Genomic DNA, 15608 nt, shown 5'->3' with positions numbered 1-15608 from the left:
TTCTGAAGGCGCTGTGTTCCAATGTCTCCTTATATGGCTGTGAATGCGCCAGGAATGAGCCTGCGGTTTCTGTCTATTCCCCTAGGTGTCTGCAGCATTGTGACGTGTTTGTAGGCATATCATTGGAAGATTGACCATAAGAGACTACATTTACCTGGTGTCCCGCCCGGTGTCCTGTGTGCGTAATCTGTAGGTCCATGCGCGTTCCATTTCTTCAGAAGAGAAAGTAAAATGCCACGATGGATTTTATCGTTGATAGATATGTGAAAAACACCTTGAGGATTGATTCTAAACATCGGTTTGCCATGTTTCTGTCGATATTAGGGAGTTAATTTGGAAAAAAGTTTGCGTTTTAATGACTTAATATATTATAATATATCACTGCATTTAGTGAGATATTGTGCGTAGTACCGTTTTGTGACAGTGTAGTATAGTTTTCTGTCTGTAGAGTGTGAGATGGTGTGGTAAAGGATTGTGTAATGGTACATTGTGACAAAGTTGTGTCCGTCGGTATATTAGACTTGTATGATGGTGTTGTACAGTTTTGCATGGGTCGGTGTAGTCTTGTGTGATAATGGAGAATAGTTTTTTTTGTGGGTGGATGTAGTATTAGACTTGTGTGACGCTCATTAGTTTGTTGGATATCTAGCTTAATGTATTCCCTGTGGGGGAGGTGGCAGCAGCAGCAGCTTCCTGCATGTCTAAGTGAAGCGTTGACAGCCATGACATCAAATACCAAGCCATGCCGCCACCGAGCAGAGACCTCCCTGCCTGCGAGTCTGTAGGAACTACGAGAGCACAGAGGAGAGTGAGCATCACCACAGAGAAGAGAGGAGAGATAGAGAGAGGAGGAAGGGGATAAATAGAGGTAGGGAGACAGAGAGACAGAGAGAGGGTGAGAGGAATAATGAGACATGGAAGTGTAGGCCTATTGAGGTTATTTCACATTTACATTTGAGTCATTTAACAGATGCTCTTATCCAAAACACATTTAAATAAGCACATTCAAATAATGCACATGTGTATATTGAAGACCAACATGCAGTATCACGATCATTGCAATTAATGCAGTGATTCATCTTTCATGAACCTACTTCATTGTGAATGTGTCTCTACAGTATGAGCTGAGAGATGGAACAGGAGCAGTGCCTAGTGCCTTCAGTGTCTGCCTCTTCATCGTCATTACCAGCACGAGTCTCTCTGTTTCAGGTGTGCTGGTGTGCAGTTCTACGAATGATGTCTTCCCCCATCATCATGACATGACCCACTCTCAGGTGTGTGTGCACTCTAAAAAAAAGTATGGGTCGTTTGGATGACCCAACTGCTTTGTCACAGGCATTGGGTCACTTAGCTGGGTTGTTGTCTTTCAAAGCTGCTGGGTTACGGATGCTGGGTTTTGAGATATAACCCAGTGGGTCAGACCAGAAGACTTGCACATCCCAACAGTCTATCTCAATGTTGGAATTAATAATGCATATCCCAACAATGTACAGTTGCTTGCAAAATAATTCACCCCCTTGGCATTCTTCCTATTTTGTTGCCTTACAACCTGGAAATAAAATAGATTTTTGGGGTGGGTTGTATCATTTGATTTACACAACATGCCTACCACTTTGAAGATGCAAAATATTGTTTTATTGTGAAACAAACAAGAAATAAGACAAAATAACTGAAATAACTATTCACCCCCCCAAAGTCAATACTTTGTAGAGCCACCTTTTGCAGCAATTACAGCTGGAAGTCTCTTGGGGTATGTCTCTATAAGCTTGGCACATCTAGCCACTGGGATTTTTGCCCATTTTCAAGGCAAAACTGCTCCAGCTCCTTCAAATTGGATGGGTTTCGCTGGTGTACAGCAATCTTTAAGTCATACCACAGATTCTCAATTGGATTGAGGTCTGGGCTTTGACAAGGCCATTCCTAGACATTTAAATGTTTCCCCTTAAACCACTCAAATGTTGCTTTATCAGTATGCTTAAGGTTATTGTCCTGCTGGAAGGTGAACCTCTGTCCCAGTCTCATAAATCTGGAAGACTGAAACAGGTTTCCCGCAAGGATTTCCCTGTATTTAGCGCCATCCATCATTCCTTCATTCTGAATGGTTTCCCAGTGCCTGCCGATGAAAAACATGGTTTTGGTGGTGGTCTCGGGGTGATGAGAGGTGTTGGGTTTGCGCCAGACGTAGCGTTTTCCTTGATGGCCAAAAAGCTACATTTAATCTCATCTGACCAGGGTACCTTATTCTATATGTTTGGGGAGTCTTCCACATGCCTTTTGGTGAACACCAAACTTGTTTGCTCATTTTTTTCTTTAAGCAATGGCTTTTTTTCTGGCCACTCTCCCATAAAGCCCAGCTCTGTGGAGTGTACGGCTTAAAGTGGTCTTATGGACAGATACTCCAATCTCCGCTGTGGAGCTTTGCAGCTCCTTCAGGGTTGTCTTTGGTCTCTTTGTTGACTTCATGGTGCTCCGTGGGAGCAGATATTTTTTTTTTATTTTTTTATAAACCAACCATTAACTGTACTTATCCACAACTTTGTCCCTGACCTGTTTGGAGAGCTCATTGGTCTTCATGGTTCCACTTGCTTGATGGTGCCCCTTGCTCAGTGGTGTTGCAGTCGCTGAGGCATTTCAGAACAGGTGTACTGTATATATACTGAGATCATGTGTTTGATCATGTGACACTTGATCATGCACACAGGTGGACTTTATTTAACTAATTATGTGACTTCTGAAGGTAAGTGGTTGCACCATATCTTATTTAGGTGCTTCATAGCAAAGGGGGTGAATACATATGCACCACCACTTTTCTGTTTTCTTCTTTTACAATTTTTAAAAACAATTTTACTTATTTTTTCACTTCACCAATTTGGACTATTTTGTGTATGTCCATTAAATGAGGTCCAAATAAAAATCAATTTAAATTAGACTGTAATGCAAAATACAGTAAAGGAAAAACACCAAGGGGTTGAATACTTTTGCAAGGCCCTGTATCTTAATGTTGGGATATATACAATGCAATGTTCTGAATTTGATATTAGTTTTTATTTGATTTATTTTAATTTTATTTCACCTTTATTTAACCAGGTAGGCAAGTTGAGAACAAGTTCTCATTTACAATTGCGACCTGGCCAAGCTAAAGCAAAGCAGTTCGACACATACAATGACACAGAGTTACACATGGAGTAAAACAAACATGGAGTAAAACAAGTCTATATACGATGTGAGTAAATGAGGTGAGATAAGGGAGGTAAAGGCAAAAAAAGGCCATGGTGGCAAAGTAAATACAATATAGCAAGTAAAACACTGGAATGGTAGATTTGCAATGGAAGAATGTGCAAAGTAGAAATAAAAATAATGGGGTGCAAAGGAGCAAAATAAATAAATAAATAAAATACAGTAGGGAAAGAGGTAGTTGTTTGGGCTAAATTATAGGTGGGCTATGTACATGTGCAGTAATCTGTCAGAGCTGCTCTGACAGTTGGTGCTTAAAGCTAGTGAGGGAGATAAGTGTTTCCAGTTTCAGAGATTTTTGTAGTTCGTTCCAGTCATTGGCAGCAGAGAACTGGAAGGAGAGGCGGCCAAAGAAAGAATTGGTTTTGGGGGTGACTAGAGAGATATACCTGCTGGAGCGTGTGCTACAGGTGGGAGATGCTATGGTGACCAGCGAGCTGAGATAAGGGGGGACTTTACCTAGCAGGGTCTTATAGATGACATGGAGCCAGTGGGTTTGGCGACGAGTATGAAGCGAGGACCAGCCAACGAGAGCGTACAGGTCGCAATGGTGGGTAGTATGTGGGGCTTTGGTGACAAAACGGATTGCACTGTGATAGACTGCATCCAATTTGTTGAGTAGGGTATTGGAGGCTATTTTGTGGTCAGTTTTACAAGGGTATGTTTGGCAGCATGAGTGAAGGATGCTTTGTTGCGAAATAGGAAGCCAATTCTAGATTTAACTTTGGATTCAGTCAGAGCCGTCCAGAGTAGTGATGTTGGACAGGCAGGTAGGTGCAGGTAGCGATCGGTTGAAGAGCATGCATTTAGTTTTACTTGTATTTAAGAGCAATTGGAGGCCACGGAAGGAGAGTTGTATGGTATTGAAGCTTGCCTGCAGGGTTGTTAACACAGTGTCCAAAGAAGGGCCAGAAGTATACAGAATGGTGTCGTGTAAGTTTGTGTAATGTGCAAACATATTTAAATACATGTTTTATTTGTAGATTACAAACTTAACATAATGAACAGGAATGACATTTACTGTAATGGGTTGCCATAAATAACTACATGAAAGACACACTCCTAATAGGCCACACCTCCTTAAAATAACCTATACATTACATTAAAAAAAGACTCAGCTGCTGGTTCAACCCAACCAATGTAAAAAATAATGCAACTGGTGATTAAATTAACTCATGTTTGCATAATCCCTTGGGTTATTCACGCAACCCAACTGGGTCAAAATAACCCAGTGTGTGTTATATACACTATTTAACCAGTACTGGGTTAACAAATAACTGAAATTGGGTAGTTTCTAGCCCATATTTTTTTTTGAGTGTGCTGTTTTATGGAATATGGAGCAGTGCTTCCAGAGCAGTAGGGGGCAGCAGTACTACCCTGCAGGCCTCTCAAGTGCTTTCTTTTACTCTTACCTCTATTGCATGCTGTATTCAATTAGAGCACACACATGCAAGTATGGACGCACATGCAGGCACAAATTTCCATACATGAACAGACTTGTCATACTTGAGTAAAAGTATAGATGCTTTAAGAGATAGTTACTCAAGTGAAAGTCAGCCAGTAAAATACTACTTGAGTTTAAGTCCAAAAGTATTTGGTTTAAATTATACATAAGTATCAAAAGTAAATACAATTGCTAAAATATACTCAAGTATCAAATGTAAAAGTATAAATCATCTAAATGGATTTGTCACATGCACCGATTAAAACAGGTGCAGAACTTTCTGTGAAATGTTTACTTGCAAAGCCAGATCACACACACACACACACACACACACACACACACACACACACACACACACACACACGCACACACACACGCACACACACACACACACCTGATTCTGTCACGTTCTGACCTTATTTTGTTATGTCTTTGTTTTAGTATGGTCAGGGCATGAGTTGGGTGGGTTGTCTATGTTCTTTTTTCTATAATTTGGGATTTCTGTGTTTGGCCTGGTATCGTTCTCAATCAGAGGCAGCTGTCAATCGTTGTCCCTGATTCAGAACCATACATAGGTAGCCTGGTTTCACTTTCTAGTTGTGGGTGATTATTTTCCGTGTTAGTGCCACACGGGACTGTTTCGGTATTTTACGTTGTTTAGTGTTCATGTAAATAAAGTATCATTATGGACACTTACCACTCTGCGCATTGGTCTGATGAGGTCTACTCCACCTCAGAGGAAGAAGACGAGCGTTACAGATTCAGTATGTATGGATGGCTATAAGCCTTAACTCAAACACGGATGCAAGTAATGACATGCATTATGCACATATAGTAAGCTGAATATATCTAAACACATGGTCAACCTGCTATTCAATTCACTTCAGTTAATAGTTAACAGTTAACATATAGACACATACACCAGTGGAGGTTGGTTGGGTGAGCTATCGGAGGATGGGCTCCATTACATTTATTCCATTCCAACCATTCCAATGAGCTGGTCCTCCTATAGCTCCTCCCACCCGCCGCCATTGACATCAACACACGGCTCCACACACGGTCACGCACTCACACAGGCACACACACCGGCACACACACACCATATGTAACCCCTGTTGAATGTAATGCCTGCTCGAAGAAGCACTACTCTCTCCCATCGTTCCATTTTTCCCTGACCCTCTCTCTCCACCTCTGTCTCTCTTTCCATCTCCCTTTCCCAATCCATCTCTCCATCCCCTTCGACTTCCATCTCTCTCCCTCCCTCTTCCTCCTTCTTCCCCTCTCAGCCGGCAGTCAGCAGAGGATTTCACTGCAAATGGATGTGGTCGCCTTTACAACGTCCCTAGCTGACTGGTGCAAGAGCTGTAATAAATCAGATCAATCACAAGGAGATATGGTGGAGGAGATGCAGTAAATCCCCAAGGATCATAAATCTACAACACCCTCAACACCTCCCTCTGTCCACAACTCCTACCCTGACTCCCCCTTCACCTCTCTACCTCCCTGTCCATCTTTCTCTCGCTCTCTCCTTCATCCACACACACACACACACACACACACACACACACTGAATCCTGTTCTACCTACTTACCTACCTCTTTTACGCTCTCCTTTCTTTCCCCTCTGTCTTTCTGTCTTTTCTCTTCCTCTCTGTATCTCACTCTGCTCACCTGTTCACTCATTTCTCCTTCACTTTATTATGCCCTCTCTCTTTCTCCTTCAGACACATGGTATATCCTCAAATGTTTTGCCTTCTGACCATGACATCATTGCAAGCCTATTGTTAGTTTAAATAATTCAACAGTCGACCACGCAGCATGGCCAACACACTCACTGTTAAGATTGTCATCACTCCACTGTCGTAGCCTCAGTTTCCACCTCACTTCTGCGTCACCCACCTGTACACCTGCCTGATTCACAACCTGCTCATGCTGTCACATGGTCGAACACGACAATCTGTAAGTTTTGCGGATGATATACACTTCTCCTCCCACTGCATTTTAAAGTATACCCAAGCCATTAACTATATGTCATTTGTTTTCTGAGCCGCCATAAGCCTCAAGCAACATAACAGGTTGCACACATTCCACTCTGTCTTCTGTATTTCTGTCTCTATGTTACAGGTAGGTTCTGTAGTCCTTCTGAAGAGACTCACTGTTGTCAGCACTTACCAAGAATCCCCATTGTGACGCTAACCACCAACACATTCATCCCCATAATCATCATACTGCATTTCTCCATAAGTGGTATAGGCACCCTGTGTACTCATATACAGAGTGTGCAATACAGAGTGTGCAATGGAAAGGTTTTTAACAGTCTCAATCATGGCTGTGACATTATTCAAAAGTGTAATGGTAGGCAGTTTCTACCACCTGGGCTGTGTAGATGGACAACTTTTAGAAATGGAGTCAAACGGGGAGGTAGAGCCTGAAATATTCCAATTAAAGCACAAATGCGTTTTGCCACAGTGTGCCATATCGAACATCACCATGGTTTTACTGTGAATCTGCATCTTTATACTGGCGACCGTAGTACTTGCTGTGGACAGCAGGAGGGGGAGTGTACGTGCCCCCTCTTCCCTCTCTTTCTTATCCCTCTGTCTGTCCCTCCCTCCCATGTCTCTCTCCTCCTATCCCTGGTGAGAGGGGTTCCCCCAGTAACTTCACTTAGTTCCCAGAGGGAGAACACATGTTGGAGAAGAAAGCGAGAACAAGAGAGAGAAGGACATAGATGAAGAGAGGGGGAAAAACAGAAGAACATAGACCTTTCTGAGACATCTGCGGGATTACTCTACCAGTGTGTTTAGGAGTGTGTGATTTTTACATTTTAACTGACCTTGTGTGTCTCTGTATGTGACTTTCACTGGTCATGGATATCCCACTGACCACCCCACTCCTCCTCGCCCTCCTTCTCTGCTCCCTCTCCTTCGTTCACGGGGCCATGGACTCCTGCTACGATGACGACGAGGGTGTCCCTAGCCGTTGCATGCCCAAGTTCGAGAACGCAGCCTTTAACCGCACGATCAAGTCTTCCAATGTGTGCGGTTCACCGCCAGAGGATTACTGCATGCAGACGAGCTCGACGCGCTCCTGCCACCACTGTAGTGTGTCGGACATGGGCCTCAGCCACAACGCCAGCCTGCTGACGGACTTCCATACGGACGAGGAACCCACCTGGTGGCAGAGCCAGTCCATGTTCTACAGAGTCCAGCACCCTAACTCTGTTAATCTCACCCTGCATCTCGGTAAGAACAACTCACTCTCTTGCTCTGCACCTTGGTAAGACCCACATTCACTCTCTCACCACTCCTCTGTTAACCTCACCCGGCACCTTGGTAAGAAGAGCAATATTCAGTTTCCTAAGGTTATGTTCACAATTAGTTGAGTTTGAGTCCTGCTCCAGCTGTGACTATGCAACCTCACCCTGCAACAGATCTGGACAGATTTTTTGGGGTATTGTGTAGTTTCTTTGAAAATACCAACTTTTCAAATACTCAAAGTAGTTGAATATAGAGAAACAGCTAAAGGCAAAATTCTGGCAACTATTACCTTTGATATTCACATATAGGTCTCAGAAAAGCAAATAATATTTGAATATATGCAAATTATTGGAAACATTTATTTGATGCCTGTAATATATTTGATAAAGAACCAAAAACATAACAGTGCATTTAATTAGTCAAAATATATTATCATTTGCATATGGTGTGGAGGGCTTTCATATATTAATATCAATTTTGCCTAGAATGAAATACTTAATGATTGAAGACAATTTTTTTTAACATGCTAAACATTAACATCTATCAATCTAAATAATGGAAAGTAATACGTATATAAATAAACAGATGTTGTTCACAATTTTTTCCCATCATGCATTACATTACTCTTTACGTCATTGTCATGCCCTATGGTTCTTTAATGGTCATGTTAGATCTTGATTAATAATTTAAGAAGGCGATTGCATTTGATGAACATCAGGCTATCAAAATTGACTTTTTGTCAAAAATATAATTATTCATGATATTTAACAGTGAGTGTTAAGTCAACACTGAATGTGTGGAATCTGTGGACACATAGACACTGGAAAAGTGTTAAATGAACCCACTGCTTAGTGTAAAGCCTTCTTCAAATATTTCCCAGAGTGCCTTTCGAGTAAATGTGACCGACCGGCTCGATTCAATCATATGTAGCAAAATTTGAAAGTGTTTTTTTTACATTGGACAAAAGTAGAAACTCAGAGCTAGAAAATGGTATATCATGCACTACCGTTGAGGAACAATGGGAAAGTAATTCTGCTTTGAATGTTGATAAACCTCTAACTTCACTTTTGAGAAAATGGCCTTGAATGTTTTTGGTACACCTATAGGAGAGCTCTTTGTCTACACCCATTCAGCATCGTTCACACCCTCTAAAGCCTGAGCCCCACCCAGCTCTTTAAGGATTCACATGAGACCATGTACTAACAACCAAGGTTTTTAAAACTGAAGGCTGGTTTATACTATGGGTGTATTCATAAAATTAATCTGGAGTGTACTCGGCGCAGACTGTCCATTCATAAATATAGAGCGTTTCGATCTCAGAGCTTTCAGAGCGCACACTGGACACTCTTGACTGTGAAGGGTTGTCAGAGCGTTTCGATCACAACAGCAGTCAAGCACCCAAGCTAACTGGCTAACATTGGCTAGCTTGCTAGCTACTTCCAGGTACAATTTTTTTTATTTTATTCACCTTTATTTAACCAGTTAAGCTAGTTGAACAAGTTCTCATTTACAACTGACCTGGCCAAGATGAAGCAAAGCAGAGCGACACAAACAACACAGTTACACATGGAATAAACAAGCGTACAGTCAATAACACAATAGGGGGAAAAATGAGAGAACAGCTCACTGACCATTTTCCTCACTCTAGCAGAGCTGGTTAGGCTGTTTTTATGTTAACCAGAACATTGGTGACTGCTGCTGGCAACAATTTATTTACACTTTTTTTTTTTGCCAATGTTTACTGACACCGGCCATATTCAACAGGTGTTGAGCGTCAATGAACAATAATCCCAATGTTACTACCCTGCATTAATCTACAGGTGGCTAACCAACCAGGTTCAATGCTAGCTAGATAACATTAGACTATAACTAGCAATGCAAATGGATCTGAGATACGAATAATATAACTACACAGATGTCATACAAGTAACGTTAGCTAGCGAGCCAGCCAGCTAACGTCAACTAGCTAGCTAACAGTACATTTTAACATGAAATGAAAGCAACTTTCTGACAATTAGAAATGTGCAACATCTGAAAATGTAGCTAGCTAGACTATCTTACCCGTATACATGGATGGACGCTTCTCCCTCTCTGTGACGGATGCCATGGTTGCCCTTTGTTTGAAGATGTAATGCAGAGATGGGTGTTTTCTACAACAGCATTCTGTGTGTTCTCTTTTCGACTCCGTCTGGATATTTGCAATCAAACATCAGATTTTTTTCCATCTCCTTAGCTATCATAATGTAATTCCACTTATTCAAAATTTGGTCCTTCAGAAGGTGGAGAGCAACACTTATGCAGTTCTACTAAATGCTATCTTTCATAAACGCGTGCTACATGGCAGACCAATCCGAACTCATCCCTCGGCATACCCAGCCCACTCATTATCTCAACAAATCGTGGCTAAGATGCTGTTTTTTTATGCGGCAAACCAAATAGGCTTGAAATTGAACAATGTCATTCGTATTTACAGATGGAATACAATTTTGTTATTAAGGCACATGGAAGTTCACATGTTCCAGAAGGTATTTCTGCCCAAAAAGTTTACGTTCAAATGGCTCTCCTCTGAAGTAGTGATGCGTGACATACGCCTAGTTTCCTGAAATTTTCAGAAAATGACTGCCAACGACAAAGACATGATTGTTGCATTTATCCATTTTCAGTTCTGTCGACTTCACCAAATGAAATCCTAAGTGAATATGTTAAGCCAGGGGAAGGGGGGTTCTACTAAGATAAATGGAAGATCATACCAAGGATCATTTAGGTATTTGATTTTGAATTTTAAGACTCTTTAAAGTATCAAAAATATATTACATTTTTGGCAGATGATGATATATTTTTGTCCTTACTGCTGTTAGCTCATACAAATGCACTGAATAACAGATTTTTAAAAAAAAATCTAAAGTAAGTTTGTTCTGAAGTGTCTGTTCTGTGTCTGAGATTATATAGGTAGTCTAGTGGTTAGAGCATTGGGCCAGTAACTTAGAGGTTGCTAGATTGAATCCCCGAGGTGACAAGGTTCAGGGAGAGATTTTTACAAGGCAGATAACCCACTGTTTCTAAGCTGTCATTGTAAATAAGAATTTGTTCTTAACTGACTTGTCTAAAACGTATATAAGAAAGAACTTATATAATTTGTACACGTATTACAACCCCTTAATTTTGGCACTTAACTATCTCATTATACAGTACTCTATATTTTCATACATTTTAACTGATACCAGGGACCATCAGATGAGGATTCTGGAAATCCTAGAGCAAAACGGCAAACTTTCAGTAGTGGTAATACGGTTGTAGGCCAAGAAAATGTTTGGATGGGCTGACAAACACCACTCTAGCTCTGCCGCCTTTCACTGCAGATGCGGAAGGGCGATATCAGTGGATGAGGTGGATTGAGACGCAGCCCATCCCAAAATATATCTTTAGTTTCAACATATTTTTATGGGGATTTTTTGTATTATGTTAATTAGATGTATGCTAGGTTGTGTAAATTGTAGGCTAAGGGTTAACAATTCACAGAGAGAACTTAACTATGAGTCAAATCACCAACTGTAAAACATAATCCTATGAAGTGCGAATCACCCTGGGGGAACAAAATCTAAATCAGGACATTTGTCCCTCATAATCTCAGCATTTTGTCTTCTTCCACTAATGACACACACACACACACACACACACACACACACACACTTATTTTCCTCCGATAATGACTCAAAGCTTCTCTTCAGAAAACCTCCATCCCGCCCATCAACTGTCACCCTCAGACATGGCTTAAAGTTACATTGTTGGAGTAATTGCAACCATACAGCCTTGAGGCTCAGGCTCTGTCTGGGAATCTTTTAATTAAGTGGTCCAGGGAGGAATCCACCATGAGAACACACAGATGCATCCAATAGAACACATCCTAGAACACAAAATAGAGAACACTATATTCATATTTAATTAAAGGCCTAGTGCAGTCCAACTCATCCCAAACCATCTCAATTGGGTTGAGATCGGGTGATTGTGGAGGCCAGGTCATCTGATGCAGCACTCCATCACTCTCATCCTTGGTCAAGTAGCCCTTACACAGCCTGGATGTGTTTTGGGTCATTCTCCTTTTGAAAAACAAATGATAGTCCCACTAAGCACAAACCAAATGAGATGGTGTTTTATTGCAGAATGCTGTAGTAGCCATGCTGGTTAAGGTTGCCTTGAATTCTAAATAAATCACTGACAACGTCACCAGCAAAGCATCCCCACACAATCACACCTCCTCCTCCATGCTTCACGGTGGGAACCACACATGCAGAGATAATCCGTTCACCTACTCTGCGTCTCACAAAGACATTGCGGCTGGATACAAAAATCTCAAATTTGGACTCATGAGACCAAAGGACAGATTTCTAATGTCCATTTCTCGTGTTTCTTGGCCCAAGAAAGTACCTTCTTATTATTGCTGTCCTTCAGTAGTGGTTTCTTTGCAGCAATTCAATCAAGAAGGCCTGATTCACATTCTGTTACTTGAATTCTGTGAAGCATTTATTTGGGCTGCAATTTCTGAGGCTGGTAACTCTAATTAATTTATCCTCTAAAGCAGAAGTTGCTCTGGGTCTCCCTTTCCTGTGGCGGTCCTCATGAGACAGTTTCATCATATTGCTTGATGATTTTTGCGACTGCCCTTGAAGTTCTTGAAATGTTCCGGATTGACTGACCTTCATGTCTTAGAGTAATGATGGACAGTCGTTTCTCTTTGCTTATTTGAGCTGTTCTTGCCAGAATAGGGACTTGGTCTTTTACCAAATAGGGCTGTCTTCTGTATACTAATCCTACCTTGTCACAACACAACTGTTTGGCTCAAACACATAAAGAAGAAAATAAATTCCACAAAATAACTTTTAACAAGGCACACCTGTTAATTTAAATGCATTCCAGGTGACTACCTCATGAAGCTGGTTGAGAGAATGCCAAGAGTATGCAAAGCTGTCATAAATGCAAAGGGTGGCTACTTTGAATAACCTCAAATATAACATCTATTTTGATTTGTTTAACACTTTTGTGTTTACTACATGATTCCATATGTATTATTTCATAGTGTTTATGTCTTCAATATTCTTCTACAATGTAGAAAAAAAAGAAAAACCCTGAAATGAGTAAGTGTCCAAACTTTTGACTGCTACTGAATATTTCCACACTATGAGGTTTCAATAATTGTGACATTGTGAAAAAGATGATAATGCCCTTTTAGCAAAAGACCGCCTGAAATTTCTGCCTGTTTGGTGGGATGGAGTTTTTGCATCACCAGGTGGTAAATTAGTATGTAGACCAATAAGAAAGAGTTCGAAACCTCTCTGCCTAAAACATCAAATTTATTTTTATAGCCCTTCTTACATCAGCTGATATCTCAAAGTGCTGTACAGAAACCCAGCCTAAATCCCCAAACAGGAAGCAATGCAGGTGTAGCAGCACAGTGGCTAGGGAAAACTCCCTTAAGTCCAAAACCTAGGAGGAGAGAGGAACCAGGCTATGAGGGGTGGCCAGTCCTCTTCTGGGAGGACTGGTGGAGATTATAACAGAACATGGCCAAGATGTTCAAATGTTCATAAATGACCAGCATGCAGCAAGTCAGCACCTCAGGAGTAAATGTCAGTTGGCTTTTCATAGCCGATCATTTGGAGTATCTCTACCACTCCTGCTGTCTCAAGAGTGTTGAAAACAGCACGTCCGGTGAACAGGTCAGGGTTCCATAGCCGCAGGCAGAACAGTTGAAACTGAAGCAGCAGCACGGCCAGGTGGACTGGGGACAGCAAGGAGTCGTCATGTCAGGTAGTCCTGAGGCATGGTCCTCAGTTCCTCCAATTGAGAGAAAGAAAGAGAATTAGAGCATACTTAAATTCACACAGGACACCGGATAAGACAGAAGTACTCCAGATATAACAAACTGACCCTAGCCCCCTGACACACAAACTACTGCAGCATAAATAGTGGAGATTGAGACAGGAGGGGTCAGGAGACACTGTGGCCCCATTCGATGATACCCCTGGACAGGGCCAAACAGGAAGGATATAACTCCACCCACTTTGCCAAAGCACCGCCCCCACACCACTAGAGGGATATCTTCAACTACCAAATTACCATCCTGAGACAAGCCCGAGAATAGCCCACAAAGATCTCCAAACGGCCCAACCAAAGGGGGGGCGCCAATGCAGACAGGAAGATCACGTCAGTGACTCGACCCACTCAAGTGACGCACCCCTCCTAGGGACGGCATGAAAGGGCACCAGTAAGCCAGTGACTCAGTCCCTGTAATAGGGTTAGAGGCAGAGAATCCCAGTGGAGAGAGGGGAACCGGCCAGGCAGAGAGAGCAAGGGCTGTTCATTGCTCCAGAGCCTTTCTGTTCACCTTCATACACCTGGGCCAGACTACATTCAATCATATGACCCACTGAAGAGATGAGTGTTCAGTAAAGACTTAAAGGTTGAGACTGAGTGTGTCTCTCTCTCAGACCATTCCATAAAATGGAGCTCTATAGGAGAAAGCCCTGCCTCCAGCTGTTTGCTTAGAAATTCTAGGGACAATTAGGAGGCTTGCAATCGTGTGATCGTAGCGTACGTGTAGGTATTTATGGCAGGACCAAATCAGAAAGATAGGTCAGAGCAAGCCCATGTAATGCTTTGTAGGTTAGCAGTAAAACCTTGAAATCAGCCGTTGCCTTAACAGGAAGCCAGTATAGGGAGGCTAGCACTGGAGTAATATGATCAAAAATGTTGGTTCTAGTCAGGATTCTAGCAGCCGTATTTAGTACTAACTGAAGTTTATTTAGTGCTTTAATCCGGGTAAGTAAAGCTGGAAAGTAAAGCATTGTAGTAGTCTAACCTAGAATTAACAAAAGCATGGATTATTTTTCTGCATAATTTTTGGACAAAGTTTCTGATTTTTGCAATGTTACGAAGATGGAAAAATGCTGTCCTTGAAACAGTCTTGATATGTTCATCAAAAGAGAGATTAGGGTCCAGAGGAACGCCAAGGTCCTTCAGTTTTATTTGAGACGACTGTACAACCATCAAGATTAATTGTCAGAATACACAGAAGATCTCTTTGTTTCTTGGGACCTAAAACAAACATCTCTGTTTTGTCCGAGTTTGCAGCCATCCACTTCCTTATGTCTGAAACACAGGCTTCTAGCCAGGGCAATTTTGGGGCTTCACCATGTTTCATTGAAATGTACAGCTGTGTGTCATCTGCATAGCAGTGAAAAAATAACATTGTTTCCAGATGACATCACCAAGAGGTAAAATATAGAGTGAAAACAATAGTTGTCCTAAAACAGAACGTTGAGGAACACCAAAATTTACAGTTGGTTTTGTCAGAGGACAAACCATTCAGAGACAAACTGATATCTTTCCGACAGATAAGATCAAAACCAGGCCAGAACTTGTCCGTGTAAACCAATTTGGTTTTCCAATCTCTCCAAAAGAATGTGGTGATCGATGGTATCAAAAGCAGCACTAAGGTCTAGGAGCACGAGGACAGATGCAGAGCCTCGGTCTGACGCCATTAAAAGGTAATTTACCACCTTCACAAGTTCAGTCTCAGTGCTATGATGGGGTCTAAAACCAGACTGAAGCATTTCATATACATTGTTTGTCTTCAGGAAGGCAGTGAGTTGCTGCAAAACAGATTCAATATAG

The 15608-nt window shown here is 41.7% G+C and overlaps 1 protein-coding gene across 1 annotated transcript in view; it reads left to right on the top strand.

Annotated features, from left to right (window-relative positions):
* The first annotated feature begins 7339 nt into the window (after positions 1–7339).
* The window catches only part of LOC118385566 (laminin subunit gamma-3), a 244519-nt gene continuing 236250 nt past the window's right edge, over positions 7340–15608 (top strand). Inside the window, exon 1 of the mRNA XM_052521317.1 lies at positions 7340–7922. Within this exon, the coding sequence (XP_052377277.1) occupies positions 7547–7922 (376 nt within the window). The 5' untranslated portion in view covers positions 7340–7546. The remainder of the gene's footprint in view (positions 7923–15608) is intronic.

The sequence above is a fragment of the Oncorhynchus keta genome, chromosome 6, assembly GCF_023373465.1.
Source record: "Oncorhynchus keta strain PuntledgeMale-10-30-2019 chromosome 6, Oket_V2, whole genome shotgun sequence".
Lineage (NCBI taxonomy): Eukaryota > Metazoa > Chordata > Actinopteri > Salmoniformes > Salmonidae > Oncorhynchus > Oncorhynchus keta.
Note: the sequence above shows the minus strand (reverse complement) of the source record. Positions and strands in the feature narration are given on the sequence as shown.